The 13354-nt window shown below is 39.8% G+C and overlaps 1 protein-coding gene across 5 annotated transcripts in view; it reads left to right on the forward strand.

Moving 5' to 3' along the window:
• Positions 1-13354, forward strand: part of DTNA (dystrobrevin alpha) — a 101336-nt gene that overhangs the window by 33859 nt on the left and 54123 nt on the right. For all 5 annotated transcript variants that reach the window (XM_075706328.1, XM_075706329.1, XM_075706331.1 and 2 more), the window contains exons 4-5: positions 7464-7549; positions 9102-9256. In XM_075706328.1, the coding sequence (XP_075562443.1) occupies positions 7464-7549; positions 9102-9256 (241 nt within the window). The remainder of the gene's footprint in view (positions 1-7463; positions 7550-9101; positions 9257-13354) is intronic.

Consider the following 13354-nt stretch of genomic DNA (forward strand, 5'->3'; position numbering starts at 1 on the left):
GCAAGTTCTTGCAGCTGTAAGCAATTTTTTTTTTCTGGCTCATGACAGTGCAGCATGATTTTGAGACCATGACAGAAATAGGATAAAGACCTGGAGGTGATGAAATTCATGTTGTTTATTACTGCATGGGACCCGTATGACAAAAAGGACATGTTTGAGATAGAGTGAGCCACTTACCTTAGCGAGTATACTGTGTATACATATTACAGTTTCTGAATACGTAGTCATCAACCTGTACTGCAACATTTGCAATCCTCAAAAATAAATTTTTGGAGAACAGTAGTCAAGTCTGACAGATGCAGATGACCTATTGCCTCTTTATGGCTTATATTTTGAAAATTCACCAGCTGAAAACACTGTCCATGACACATTAAAATAAGGATGCTGCCCCTCTACCCCTCCCTCTTTCCCATCCTCTCGCTTGAGGGCCCCAGTGCTGGGTGTCATCGAGCACCTTTTGGAGTCAGACCAGCCAGCGGCTCAGTCACCATGGCGACGGGGAGAAAAAGTAGATGTTCCACATGAAAAGGATGCACCCAACCTCCCCTCCAGCCGCTCCAAGGGGAAGAAAAATAAGCCAATCCGTTGTGAAACCATAGCCTTCAGGAATATTTTTCTCCCCTCAAGGGCAATAAAAGAAGGAACAGGCATTTTAATTTCTACCATTGTGGCTGTGACAAGAACACTAAAGGACAATGAAAATGGCCAGATGCATGCATTGCTGCATGCTGCAAGCAAACTGCTTCCCAGCTGGTAAACACATGGAAAGACCCAGGACTGTGGAAGCAAGACCTGCGATAACGTGCTTGTTTTGTAGCTCACTGTAAAGGGGCGAAGATCTCAGCTAGACATCAAGGCTACTTGCTGGAAAATGGAGGAGAGGAATTTACTCCCCTGTAGGGAAACAGAGAATGTGCTTAAAGGGGTGAGGGTTTGCTTTCCCTGAAAACATCCCATGTGCTGTGGGTTGTGACCTTTTTTCTGGGCTCCCATCAGGCCCTCCCAGGGGTGAGGAGGCTGTGACCCTCACTCCGTTCGCCAAGCAGCAACTCAGTCTGTCGTGCTGCCCCCGAGCAGGGTGCATAGGATGCACTTCCCAGAAGGGCAGAGACACCCAAAGGACCCCCAGGAAGAGGCTTCCAGCAATGGAGTCTGAGATAGGGACTGGCTGCCTATCACCCCATTTTAAATGCACCAAACATCTGGGATGAGGTTCAGGTGCAATCTGAGATACCCAAGTTCAGGCTTCACGGAGATGAGTGTCTACTGTAATGGGAGTTTGGACACCTATCGCAGATGTAGACATACAAGTTAAGCATCTGATTCTCAAAATGTGCCCTACCCTTTATTATGGTTCAGGGTACTGAAGTTTTGGGTTGGGTGTTGGTTTAGCAACCACTGGTGGTCCAGATTTCCCTGTTTCTGGGAAACAGAGGGTGGGCGGTGGCTCTACATGCTACAGGGACGATGTGAGAGCTGCTGGGATCTAACCAGAGCTGATGTCTCTGCTTCCCATGTTGCTCCCTTCCCTCCCCTCCCCTGCAGTGCAGCAGAAAAGTCCTTCTCTGCTAAAGGCTACAAGCTGGTAGAGGGAGGAGCAAGGTCTTTTCTTGTGGTCCATGCTGAGGGAAGCAATGCATTGCGTATAGGGGGAACAGGGGTGGAACTGTGAGGTGGGATGAAGTCTTTTTCTCATTCTCCTCCCATTTATAGAAACTGGACAGTTAAACTAAATTGCCTGTAGTCTTCTCTGATGAAAAAAGGGGTTTTACTAGGTGCATGAATCATAGTGAAATCACGAGTGTCACCCCTAAAATAATCCTGTTATCTTTGATCTGGGTTCCCTCCTCTATTTCTTAGCCTTGTGTTTTAAGGACACAGTTGGCATGCAGAAATGCTATCCAAATTTCTAGGTGGCTACTGAGGAATTATTATTCATGTTTATTAATGAATGTTAATATGATCACATTTGATTCTATGAATGCAGACAACAACAAAAAAAAAACCCCAAACCCTAAAAAACCCAGAACAGCTTTCTGAAACCAAAGCAGTAGACCAAGACCAAATAGGTCTTCAGTATAAATGAGAAGGCTGTTTTAAGTGATAATGGATGTTTTTGGTGTTTGTGGCTACACAGAGCGATGGCTGCTCCTGCTGTACTGTCGGCAGGTCCAGAAAAGGTTGTGTGGTTTCTCATGTCCCATTTGAAACGCAAGGAAAGAGAGTGGAGAAATGGAGTCTGTGACTTAACATATATGAAAGGACCACAAGGGACAAGTTAATGTGTGATTTAAAATCTAATAAGCCTACCACTGTCTCATTTATTTAGTTCTAGTTAATATATACTGCCCCACAGGTACTGTGCTGTCTGAAGATCCTCCAAGCTTTAAACAAAGCTTCTTCCTTCATTTATACCCTGCTGAAAACCTGGCAGGTTTCTCTGCCCTCTGGCAGGGAATATTTCCCTAGGCCTGCAGTACAGATGTCTTCTCAGAAGCTAGAACCTGGCTAGCAAAACTTAAGGGGAGCCATGGTGCAATGCCGTGGCATGTGGACCAGCTTGCCCACTGCCTGTGCTGAACTTTCATCCCAGTTTTTTTATGATTTTTTCACAGCCTTGGGGACTCATTAGGCCTACAGGTAATTATATTTCCCTGCCGCTCAACCCTGAAGGGAGGAAAAAGTGAGGAAAAAATATAGTGTATAAGATTTCATGTGACGCTGAGTGTGGTGCTCCTTCATGCTAAGCCAAAACTAAAGTGCAACCTCATAAAAGTGCAAGTCAACAAAATCAAAATTCACAAATAAAAATGCTGCTCCAATTAATTTGCCGTTATTGTGTGAAAGTCAGCATCATGTGGTAGAGGATCCCAACAGACCAAAACCAGTGAGCATAATGAAGCGGTCAGACTTTAAAAAATCTGGACAAAAATATGCCTGATTTGCGTTTTTAACTGCACATTAAAATTGGCCAATAGCTTTTGCTTCAACATCTAAGGTGATTAACTGGCTTTATAAAATAATAGCATGCTTCCTTCACTGGCACACAAGTACTATATAAAAAGATGACAAGTTCAAACTTCTCTGAAAAATTCATCCCAGGACGGTGTCAAAGCCTAGGCGGCTAGGTGGAATGTCAGCCTCATTCAGTCGAGCCATTCCCAAAAAGACTCTTTTTAAACAGAGTGTAAAATATCCTGTGCTAGATCATCTTCAGCACTGACTTAGTATTACAATACAGCTATTCCTGCTGCGAAGTTTAACTGACAAGAAAAGAGCTGATTTTTCTCTGTGCCTTGACATACCTGTCCTACGAATGGAGCTGTGAGCTCTGGGCTATGAAACAAACCCAGTCTGGCTGGAGGGGCTTGGCTTCTACAAAGAAAAGAGGAAATATTCGTGCCCTTGTGTAATCAAATGCACATTTGAATCATATTGAGTTCAATAAATCAAGATGTTCAGTATTTGTTTTGGAAGTATAACTTCTTGCTCATCCATCTATTCAGAGCTGTAAAGTGTTTCATTCCCTCTCTTCTCCACCCTTGCTAATCATTGAAAGCTGTACAGGCCAGCTAGCTTTTAGGAAGTCCAGTAAAAAAATGCATTTCAGAGATTTGGTCATTATGCATTTTGCTCTCCTAAATGAAAGAATTTTGCTTGATTCCAACAACATTTCCTCTCTGAGACCTGTTTGTGAACATAGGAATGTGTAATTACAGCCCCTGACATTTCAGAATTGGCCGCCCTGATTAAGGTGGGCAGGAGGCCCACAGGTAACCAAAGAAATTTCATTACTTTTGGAAAAGATAACTTAAAGCATTGGGGGAGCACCACTTCATGCCTAGTTAATGAGAAAAATTGTATTTTCTCAATGTCCATTTCACAGGACATATTTGCTATTTCTAAAGATGTGATGTCATTTCTTTATAGCTCTCCCCACCATATAGCTGTCTCAGGATGAGTATTGCCAGAGATCCTGACAAATGTCAGTGTTATCCATTTGGTACCTCTCCCCTTGCTGACCCAAAAGGCAAATTCAGGCCCTGGAACTAGACTTAGCCTTGTATAGTGTGCAGATTTTACCAGGCGGCCTGTGGGGCTTCCTTGCTCTGGGGATAGGCTGTCTCTCTCTGCAGCCATGCATTTGAAGAGGAAACCTTCTGCTATGCTCTGGTGTCTAAAAGCATGTGTTATTTTTTGCCCTTTTTTTCTCAGGCGGCAGGAGATAACCTTAAGCCCTGGCCATCATCCCCTTTCCTAAGCACTCCATCCTGTGTTGTTGCTAAGTGCATATCAGCTTGAAGGTTTGCCTTTGCCATCATTTATGGTGCTTTTCTGTAGGGATCTGAAAAGTAACCTTAGTAAGAGAGGTGCTATATAAAATGAAAATATTTTCTGTCCTCTCCTATTTCCACTAGTAAAGTTTATATCGCTTTGCATTAACCAGCCTAAAGCTTCTTTCAGGGTGCACCGACTTCAATAGAGATCTTCATGCGGCTGTGAACCACTGCTTCAGCATTTGCTTCTACGCAGCAAACACTGCGAGGCCCCAGTGCTGCCAGTCAAGGGCATCTGTAGTACTTAGACATAGCTTAGGGCACTTCTGGATCCCAATGATATTGGCAAGTCTTAGACCCCATTATCCTGTCCGTTCATCAGTCATATACATTTACATAAGCATGTGTGTATATGTATGCGCGCACACACATATATATTTGGAGGGCAAATTGAATTTATACTGGCTCTAGTGATGCTTTTATGAATACAAATGACTGATACAAAATACAGTGTCAAAACTAATCAACTCAAACTGAGAGATTGAAGAGATAAATGAAATCTTTTCTTTCTCTTGTTTCTCTGTTCCATAACCGTTTGAGTATGGGAAAAGCCGATGGCTCTGGGGTAGAAAGCTGAAGGCAAGTTGATATGTGTCTGCTGTTCAAGAGTATAATCCTGTTAGTAAATGTAGCTAAACCTACTGGGAAAAATAATCTAAATCTGAAGCACTTCCACATGGGCTTTATTTTTTCCTCTAATTCTTCCATTGCTTTGTAATAATGCTGTTGCTTCCACTTAGCATTTATTTTTCTTAAGTATAACAACTCTTTTAAAGGCAGATGAAAACCTCGTGATGAAACAGTGCAGAAAAAAAATTCCCAAAGGTCTAAAGGGTAACATGCACAAAAAGAATATAAAATGGACAAATTCTCAGCCATAGCTCCAGCAATGCTAGGTCCTGGTTTACACAAATTAGAATCCAGCCAACAAAGGATGGAAATACAGAAGACTGGAAATTCCTATACTGTGATTTTAATCTTATGAAGCTATTCAATGAGAATGCAATGCCATGAAAAAGAAAATGTGCATAAAAGCCAGCATTAAAGAACATAGTAAAGATTTATTTCTTAAATACTGAAGTAGTGATTTTTTTTGTCTACAGCTCTTGTTGATTTTCTGACAAAAAGCAGAATTTTAAATGCATGTAAAGAATATTTAGAATTAATATTTAGAATCATGGGTTACATTGGGCTAGAACTAAATCCAATTCACCGAACTGTATAAGTTATTAGCTAGCCAAGCTTAGGGAATTGGCTCATTTTGTAAAGTCTGAGTAGCTTAATAATGAACACAGCAGTGAAGCATGTAGCATGCTTTAATGTACTGATATGAGTATGCCATTCATGTCTATTATATATGTATATGTTACTGTATAAGTCTGGCTTGGGGTGAGCAGAGAGCGCGACACAGTCACAGGCTCTGTGTCTCTCCAGAATCAGTTTATCTTTTAGTTCTGATCAGACACAATTTTCTTCATTAAAATTGAGTGACAGTCAGCAGAGTAATTTTGTAAATACTGATGGAGAGCTCAATGTCTTTATATTGCTATTGCCAGTGCTGTTAGACTATCTTATGTGAGAGATAATTCTATATATTTTAACAGGAAGTCCCTTATAAGCATAATGTTCCCTGACAGAGTAAAGACTGAAGGTCACAGAATCTCTATTCCCAAAAAATGACAGAAAACTTTATTATCTGGTCCCATCATTAGCCCTATCAGTAGAATTTAGAAAGAGACATGGGTGCCATTTTGCTAAGCTCACAAATATTGGCTGACTGTCTCTTTTCTGAAGCATGTGGACAATGTGTTCTCACTAATGTCATTAAACAGATATATGGAAAGATATATAGTAATGCTAAGGACTTTGGATGACAGATAAAAGTTGGTCCAGTGCAGCTGTGGACTCTGACTGCCTTATAGTAAGACTCAGAGAATTTCAAGAAAAAACACACATTTCAATATTTGGATGCCTCAAAAGTGAACATTAAAAAGGAGATGAACTTAAGAGGTTGTGTTCATTCTTATCTTTGGAAAGGGACTGAACATTACAGCATCTTTGTTCTGCCATTCCCATTAACACTCTCAACGTAGTTTTGCCTAAACTGGGGGGATAGGTCTTTTAGGAGTTAAGAGTGCCTTGCAGTGGGTGAAGTCATGTATTACTCATGCAGCTCCAAAAAACCAAGGTTTCTGTAATGGCAAGTAATCATTGGGGACCATCATGACTGGAGGAAGAATGAGGATAGCAAGAGGAGCAATAAAATTAAGCCATTGCATGCTTCAAGGCAGTTGAAGGAAGAGTTGGCAATGTTCTATAGGTGAACACAGCATCCTGAGAGTGCAGTATATGGTCTGATCCTTCCAGGGATAAAAAAAGAAGTCTTTTATTTTTACCTGAAAGTGACTGGATTTACAGAACAAAAAAATCTCTTTTTGCCCCTATGGCATACACCTTTGTGCATTTGAGATTTAATAGCGTTACTCATTTTAAGTTGAAAAGAGGGAGCGAGACATAGCCTCAACTTGAACAAACCAGGGACGAGACTGTTCTGCATATGACAACAAATGTCCTTTGCTCATTCTGGGTGCAGGTTTGTTCCCCATTTTTCAGTAAAGTCCTTCTTAAAGGTTCCTGGGAGTCAGGTGTATCATTTAAAAGGCAATTGTCAGGACTTACTAACAGGTGCAAAATGCAGCTTGTGCAATCGTGCGGTCCTTTTCTGCTTTTTCACTTTTGTTCCCACTGTTGATTTTTGCACTTATTTGCAATCTTCTAGGGACAGAAGATACACCATGCACTTAGGATAGGGAGGCCATGAGTGTGATAGGTGTCCTGCAGTGCTACTGTAGCACAAATAGCAGTAATAATCATCATCTTAATGTATAATGAGATAAACAGTTTAATACTGAGATTTACATACTTAATAAATCTGTTCTGAGATCTTTACAGAACGATGTACTGATGTGTGTTCCCACAAAGCAAACTTTGATTTTAAAATTCAATTATTTCTTCATATGTGAATCCACATATAGTATGCATTACCGTATGTCTTGTCAGTGATATACATTTTAAATGGAAGGAAGTCCATATTATAAAATATGTCTACTTTCTACTTTTGAACAGGGAAGGGCATGGTAAAATTTCCGTTTTTGCTGTCAAAATGGCCTTGGCAACTCTTTGTGGAGGAAAGATCATGGACAAATTAAGATGTAAGTCTTTTGGGTGACATTTTTAACCTGTTAATCATTGTTGTACTTGTTGTACTTGTTGTACTTGAGATAACAGTACAGGTAGGAAAAGAGGGAATTAGGACAAGTTATAGTTTCATGGCTGGGTTTGGGATTTGCACTGTATACACCTCCAAGTAATTCCCACTAAATGTTTGACTGAACTTCACACCAGACTTCGTATTTTTGAAGCCAAATTGCATATATTGACATTCTCATTGGTGGCTTTTTTTTTCCCTTTGGGATGATTGAATTCAGAGGTAGGTGCCTCAAATCTTCAACGTCATGAAGCATCCTTTAACAATTTCTTCAAACTTTTTTTTAATAACATCTCTCTCATTTCACACTTAGAAGTACAATATATTTATGCACTATTTGTATTTCTTCCCATAGGGCACATACTAATTCCATCTATTTTGGAAAATAGATTCTCATTTCACAGGATTTATTCCCAGTTCCCCAGTAGCCAAGGCATAGTTTACTTGCAGCTGCAATGAAAGATTTGCTATTTAGTGCTCAGATCCAAAACACCATTTTCCAGACTTTTTGACCAAAGGATTAATGTCAATCTTCAGTTTCCTCTGAGCCTTCTACCACAGCCAAAGAAAATTGAGTTTACAAACTGTTGTTGTTTAGATGAGGCAAGTAGAAGTCCCAGGTGCTAATTTAGTCTTCCAGATTTGGTGCCATTTTTTAATATATTATTTTCATGTAGAAACTCAAATGTAGACTGAACTTAAATTATAACTTATAAATTGAACACTGTTTGTTCCTTAGGCAGTTTTAAGAATAAGGAGCAGGGTCCATCCAGTGGAAGGCTAGAGTATGATGCTGATTTTTCACATCAGCAGTGCCAGGGACCTGTTCTCAGAAAATCCCATCCAGGTTCCTGGAAATGAAGCACCTGACATGACAGCCTGAAAAAAGATAAATGTTTCTTAGTCTGTGATCCCCTGCTAAGCTTAGGATACTTCTAAACAAGGGGAAAAGTAAGGGCTGAGAAACATGCATCTCTGGAGAAATAAAACTTTGCAATATTTTTATACATGAACGAAAAAGCAAAAAAGGAGAAGAGTCAAAAGTAATGCATTTGAAAGACCTTCAGTGCTTTGTGTGTCGAAAACAATAATAACCGACTTACTGAACTCATTGTCAAGATTTAGATTTGATATGGTAAGCTGGCAGTTGGCAAAAAGCTGATGTTGCGTATCTTGTCAAATTAGATCACTCTTATCTGATTAAATTACTGCCTCATGCCATGCATCAGACTTCGCTTAAAAAAATGACCACACACAATGAAAAAGAAGCAGGAATATTTTAATGTCAAAATCAGCTACTTTTTTATATGTAAATCTTTCTCTTTGTTTTCTATTGATTGGGATTATAATTAAAGATGCAGTAATAGTGGATGTTTCCATAAGCAGAACATGTTGCTTAGTACTCCTTCGTTCAAGTCAGATACTACTGAATTAGGAGCAAATCTGTAGCTCACACTGAAGTTGCTGTGTCCTTGTCTTGTCTTTTCCCCCCTCAGATATTTTCTCAATGATTTCCGACTCCACCGGAGTGATGGTTTATGGCAGATACGACATGTTTCTGCGGGAGGTTCTCAAGCTGCCCACGGCTGTTTTCGAAGGGCCTTCATTTGGTTATACTGAGCAATCAGCAAAATCCTGTTTCTCGCAACAGGTAAATGAAGAGTGAGCATCCTAGGCACAGGATCTCAATCACCGCTCTGAGCAGGCCAAGACTTTCTTTCTTTCTTACACATATGTGCATATTCACACAAGAAACGCGTGGCTGGGTGGAGGGGAGGTCCACTTTGCTAATTTCTGGCATGCAGGTTAGGTGCCTTCAATAGGAAGCTAGTCTCTATAGGTTCCCCGTATAACCACAGAGGAGAGAGAGGCTTAGTCAAAAAGTGATTCAGAGCAGGATCTTAACTCACATGTTCCTGAATTAGGGAGCCTGAGGAGGCTAACTTCCTAATTTAAGCACCTATGTTAGATACTTACTTTTAGGTGATATAAATACCCCAAGACATGCAATCCTCCACTCCAGTTAGCTGTTGCTGCTATAAGCATATATGAGACTTTAAGTTCCCCATACAAAGCTCAACTCCCACCAAAAAATCAAACTACATGTTTTCCAAGTGATGGCATACAGACACGGGAAGTTTATGAGTGAGTAGAAAATTGCCTTAAACTTTTATTGAAAATGGGAGTCAGTACGCATTAGAAAATCCCTAGTCTCTTACAGGTAACATCAATGAGGTAGGGTCAGGAAAACAATTAATTTATCCTGAAGAAAATACAAGATTTTTCCACAACTCACCCGACTTTGTAGGTACACTGAGTACAGTATGTTGGCTGCAGCTAGTACCTAGCACTTAAAAGATCCCATAGTGGGAGGTGGTTGTCCACTTCTCCAATGGAGAAAGAGAGAATTCTTCTGGCTCTTGCCATACATCATACTGTATAATTCCATGAATATAAAGTAAGGGAAGATCCTGAAACTAAGAAAATGTTAGAAATAAAGTGGTATTTTCCTTCTCTTTATCCTTCCATTCGCTAACTGAAAACTGTTGAACAAATAAGTTGAATGGAGCATGAATAGTGTCATTTTCATGCAAAATAGAGTCTCATTTTTTGTTTTCCCTCAGTTTCATCACTAATCAATAGGCACTCCAGTCAACTGAAAGGCATTATTGAAATTCATTTATTGAATCATCTCCCAAATCATTTTAAATGGTAATGTTTGCATATGTGAAACTAGTCTTGTTTCACAGAGGGAGACTTAAGACAGTGCTCATCTTATGTTGAAGAATTTACATAGTGAAGTGACTTTTGGTAGTTTCGTGTTAAAATATTGAAGGAGTGCTCCTGCATGGCAACAGGGCATTCAAGCTTTGCCTGTTGGACATGGTATTATTAAAGATGAAAAAAGCAATTTCTTTTCTGGAAAAAATGTCATTCAGGCCTCATTTTCTATCTAAGCAGATAGAAATAGCACTTTCATTGATATTGCATCCAAATGAGTGGACCAGATGTACTAAGGTACCTTAAGAAACAAAGACCCCAAACAGGCATTAGATGGTTTAGTTCACAATCTCCACTTAAAGCTAAAAAGGGTTAGGTCTCTGACTGATGTAGGTACGCAGCAGATTTACAAAGCTGCTGTTTTGCATCTGTAGGCAGCCAAGTGCTCTTGTAAATCTGGTCTAATATTTCACTTAAATTCACTTTATGTAATTCTCATTACGTCTTCACTAGGGATGAACCAGGGTTTTGAAATTACACTCAAAACAACATATCCCTATGACACCATGATAAATGATACTCACAGTCTTAGTCACACCACAAGTCGTTCTTTCACTCTCTCGTATTGCACTTTGCATTATCAAAAGCTGGTACCTTGGGATAAGTTTGAGAGTCTCTCTGTTGTTCTCAGTATGGATCACTTTTGCTTACCAGAAGTCAGCCCCCTGATACACAGATTTCTCAGTTTCAGGGAAAGAAATAATTCTGGGGATGATCATCTTCTAACAGTGTCAAATCCATTTCAGTTTGCATCTGAAAGGATTTTTGCTACTGCAGAAATGTTTTATTATTCCCCATTGTACTGGTTTACTTGATCAAACCATGTATTTTCCCCCATCTGTAAACCACTGCTAGATTGAATGGCTATTCAAAATAGAAACAACAGTGTTTCCTCATCAGCAAATTTATGGAACAGAAATGCCAGAGTGAGGGACTTAATGTTTCAGAATACAAATCTGTGGATTAACAAGGAGTTTTGTCATCACCGCTTTCCCCCCTAGGTAGGATTAATGTGATGTTATACTGTATTTGTATTAAAAAGTGTTGTTATTATTATAAAAAACACTTTTTATTTCTCTTTTTTTATCCCAAACTAGAAAGATAGACACTTCTAACTTCATTTTCTTAGCACTTGGCTGAGTGTTATTCCACAAACCTAGACTCCATCTGCATGTAGCATATATTTAGAAAACAGCTTTCAGTTTCAAACTTCCCAGCAGCTGAAAAAAGACTGCAGGAGAAAATATGCCTTTTAAAATGTATGGAAATTGCTCTGCTGGTGTCCTTTTAAGGGACACTGCTCTCTTTAATCCATAAAATCAGTGACCACCAGAGGAGTTTGGCCATAAAGCTGTCAGTGAAGCTAAGTTGCTTTATTTGGTGCAAATCAGGTTTTAAATCATAGCTGCATTCAAAAGCCTATTCCATTGTGGAAGAGCTGTTCTTGTCTCCCCATCTATTCGCTTGTTTACATCGGTTGTGTGTTTGCTGCCAACTTATCTGCCTTCAAGAGCAGAGGGAAGACTTAAGGCTGCTCAACTCTGCAGTATGGGGCACTGGAGGACCCTTCTTTTCCTAGGCTTAGTTCTGCCTTTTCTCCTCCTGTTCTCAGTTTGGCTGCAGGCAGCACAGACATTTGCTGGCGGCATTGGTCAGCAAAGCCATGCCAAACATCCACAGCGGATCTCCAAAAGAAAGATCTTTTTCTGTGAGCTGATGCTTGTATTGTAGGAAGCCGATCTGGAGGGTGGTTATCCCCTCTCCATGGGTGGGAAGATCATTCATACAACAAGCAGGTGGTAGCTGTTTGTTTGGAATTTCATACTGCAGGTATTGTGGGAAAAGGTAGTATTTCAATGAGATTTAAGCTCATATTCTGACTATTTCTGTTCATTAAAGAATCAAGACCATTTTCACAACTAGCCTCAAGTATTTTCTCTTCTTTTAGGGACAAACACCTTTATATATTTCCTAATATCTTTCAGTATTTCAGCCCTGAGACTGTTACAGAGTGAGATGTCTTCCACTGATCACTCACTGTATAAGAAAAATCATTATTTCCTTTACATCTGGTGGCAATTGTATATAAAGGCAGCACAGACTCCATCTGGAAATCTCAGCTCTTAAAAGCCCTCCACAACACACGGCGATGATACATGTCACTGCATAGCTGCTGTTTTGCTTCCTCATGGGGTAACCACAGTTCTTTAGCAAGTTAAAGCAGTAGCTTATGCAATCAGATATGAAAATTTAGCAATCTCTTTGGATACAGGGATGCTACTTAAATATGTATGTCTATAAATTATATCTGCACACATTCTCAACAGGGCTCAGTATTTTTGCATCTTAATTTTATTTTAAAGGAAGGCTCAGTTGCTGCTTTCTTAAGGACTCTCTGTCCTTGACCACCCAGTAGCTGTGTACTTTAGTACACACTTATGTAGCCAGTATACTAGGTAGGAAAATGTAAGTATTTGTGGTGGAGATATCTCAGGCTGAAATATCACCTCTAGGTCTGAAAAAAAAACAAATTAACTAAGATTTGTGCTGACTTTTTCCAGATGCCTAAGAAACTTCAGGCCTTAGATTACATTTTTTAAATCAACAGGGATATTTTAGAGTTTAAATCTCTGAAAGATAAAGTGGGGGTAGGCCTTTAAGTGCTTACAGGTGTGGAGAATTTAGGAACAGTTGCAGTCCCTGAGTGTGTGCAAACACAACATCCCACAATCAGAGTTCACCCATAACTAGTTGCCATCACTCAACAGATAAGCATAGTTTCTTAAATTATAGTAACACAATTGCCTGTGATGGTCTGCCCTTACCCTATATTTGTTTTGAAATTATACTCCCTTGTCATTATTTTCCTTCATTTTCTTTGTTGGAGTACCATCAGTCATTCTCTATAGTGGCTTTTCATGTGAAAATTGGTGATACGTAGTGGTACCCTACATGCACTTGTACTCGT

Source organism: Pelecanus crispus, chromosome 2 (assembly GCF_030463565.1).
Source record: "Pelecanus crispus isolate bPelCri1 chromosome 2, bPelCri1.pri, whole genome shotgun sequence".
Taxonomy (NCBI): domain Eukaryota; kingdom Metazoa; phylum Chordata; class Aves; order Pelecaniformes; family Pelecanidae; genus Pelecanus; species Pelecanus crispus.